The sequence below is a fragment of the Dichomitus squalens genome, assembly GCF_000275845.1.
Source record: "Dichomitus squalens LYAD-421 SS1 unplaced genomic scaffold DICSQscaffold_500, whole genome shotgun sequence".
Classification (NCBI taxonomy): Eukaryota; Fungi; Basidiomycota; class Agaricomycetes; order Polyporales; family Polyporaceae; genus Dichomitus; species Dichomitus squalens.
Genome location: NW_006767382.1, coordinates 1 through 2,100, shown reverse-complemented (window position 1 = coordinate 2,100; position 2,100 = coordinate 1). Strand labels below are relative to the sequence as shown.

At 51.6% G+C, this 2,100-nt stretch overlaps 1 protein-coding gene across 1 annotated transcript; it reads left to right on the top strand.

The window, feature by feature from the left end:
* Nucleotides 1–766: 766 nt before the first annotated feature.
* Nucleotides 767–968, top strand: DICSQDRAFT_176187 (uncharacterized protein; the record flags this gene model as incomplete). The annotated part of the gene is made up of 2 exons (XM_007371939.1): nt 767–819; nt 869–968. 2 exons carry the CDS (start codon nt 767–769, stop codon nt 966–968), a joined length of 153 nt encoding a protein of 50 aa, XP_007372001.1.
* Nucleotides 969–2,100: the final 1,132 nt, after the last annotated feature.

Below are 2,100 nucleotides of genomic sequence, written 5' to 3'. Positions count from 1 at the left end.
CAAGACCGACTACTCGTCTATCGGCATCAACTTGATGGAGAAGCCTGAGTGGTACGACAAAAACACCAACACCATCACAAGCAAGGCATGCCGGCCATACACGATATCTTCTTAGTTCCGAGTTGTACTCTCGCCCTGCACAGATCCCGGCGCTCACGTATGGAAGCCCCGAACATCCTCCAGAAAAACCTGATAAACTCGGGGCTGTGAAGACAAGGATTAGATCCGACTAGAGTCGAAGCAAGATCTTCAGTCAGTAAGGAAAGACTATATTGCAGCAACGAACTGTACCTAGAGTCGAAGCAAGACTACAAAGGTTAAGTAAGTAACTACAAGTTAGAGGTAGATGTAACGAAGTACTCACTCTTCAGTCAGTAAGGAAAGACTGAAGAGGGAGGACGAAATCTGAAGTCCTTATATACTACAGAGAAGTGTCCATGACTAATCGAAGAGTGGTTAGTCACATGTACCATAGTGCGATGAATAATACAACGACGAAAGAATTGCGACATATCGCACCATAGGATGAGTAAGACATAGACCTGTCTAGACCGTTCTGGAGTAGTACGGATTGTCCTAGACAGTACCAGAAGAGTCCGGAAGCATAGCTATAGTACACGAGCAGAGAGTCTCAAATATGGTAACATACTACATAAGCGACTACAGCTAAGCGCTAGGAGACGCATAGCCTCGTGTAGTCCGGACCGGATAAGTCCAAGTTCAACACTCCCACTCAATCCGTACCTACGGAAGAGCGTTCAGTGTCATGTTCGAGCTCCTCAAACGAGACCTCCCGCAACGCGCACATCCTCCCCTCCGGTCTGATCCTCCGCGCGAAAGCGCACATCTTTATCTTCATCGTCGACAGGAAGCTCCTTGGGAGCTTCCGCGAGCACTTTGCGGAGGGCGCCCCCGCGACTCACCTTACGGTCTTCGACGTGCTCTATGCACGCTTGCCGGCTTCGTAGTAGGCTAATGAGACAACGCAGACGTCATCGTTGGGCAGTTGTGAACGCCGATCGTAATGCTGCTGGAGACGGATATCGGGAGGTTCAATGAGGAACGGCCGAAGGGGTAAGAGTTGCTGAGGGGTGCTGGAGAGGCGGTGAGGGCTGCATGTACTGACTGATCCAACTCAGACGAGTATGCTGGCCAGGTGGAAGAATGACCAGTTCTTCAAGCTTTGTCAGGATTGGTCGTTAGTGGTGGCTGAGCATGTTCCATAAGAAACCCTGTCAACTCGGATGTTTACCGACTGACTGCATGCACGGATGATGTCGTACTCCTACCGTAGGTCTATGTAGGGATAGCTAAAGCATTCCGCCGGCGGGAAGTCGGAGGGATGATCCACAACGATGGCATGCTATCCAGAATGAGCCACAACAACTTTATCACTAAAGCGACGCGAGACTTGGACCAGGAAGATCAAGCCATACGACACAAGAACGCTACGACCGCCACTTGACGCAACCTTGAATGTAACGTGCACTTATACTACATAGCAACAAGTAGACACAACTTGGACCTCGCCGTCCCATATGGAGTGAAAGGTCTGCATGGAAGCAACAATAATCTGCAACACCTCAGCAATTCTTCTTCTTCTTCTTCTGGATCCCGTTTATTGCCCTGCGAGGCCGAGCCTCATGGTAGGCCATAAGTACATCAACTGACTACAACTTAAAGAAGAAAGGTACGGCGGTTCAAAAGCGAGCCAGCGGCTCGTGCAAACTAGGAGTGTGTGAGGAGGAGAAGTGTCGGATGGTGCTAGGGGTATACCGGAAGTACGAGGAACTGACAGAGGCTAGAGTAAGACGTTCGGGAGCATAGGTGTAAGAGTAGCAATTGGCAGGGCTCAGGAAAGTGCGCTGCGGTCGCCCGTCCACCCCCGGCCATCGAAGGCAAGGGGACAGGTTATAAACCTGCCGTGCATTGGGTACACTTACGTCCCTGGGTCTTGCCTCTTGCCACGGTCAGGAGTACGTCCGGCGGTGTCCCCGCCGTCCGTCAGAACTCCCCCGCCCCTAGAGCGGGCGGGCGCCCGCAGTGCAGTTTACCAAGGGATCAAGAGACAGATATGAGCGGAGTACAGTAATGCGTGCG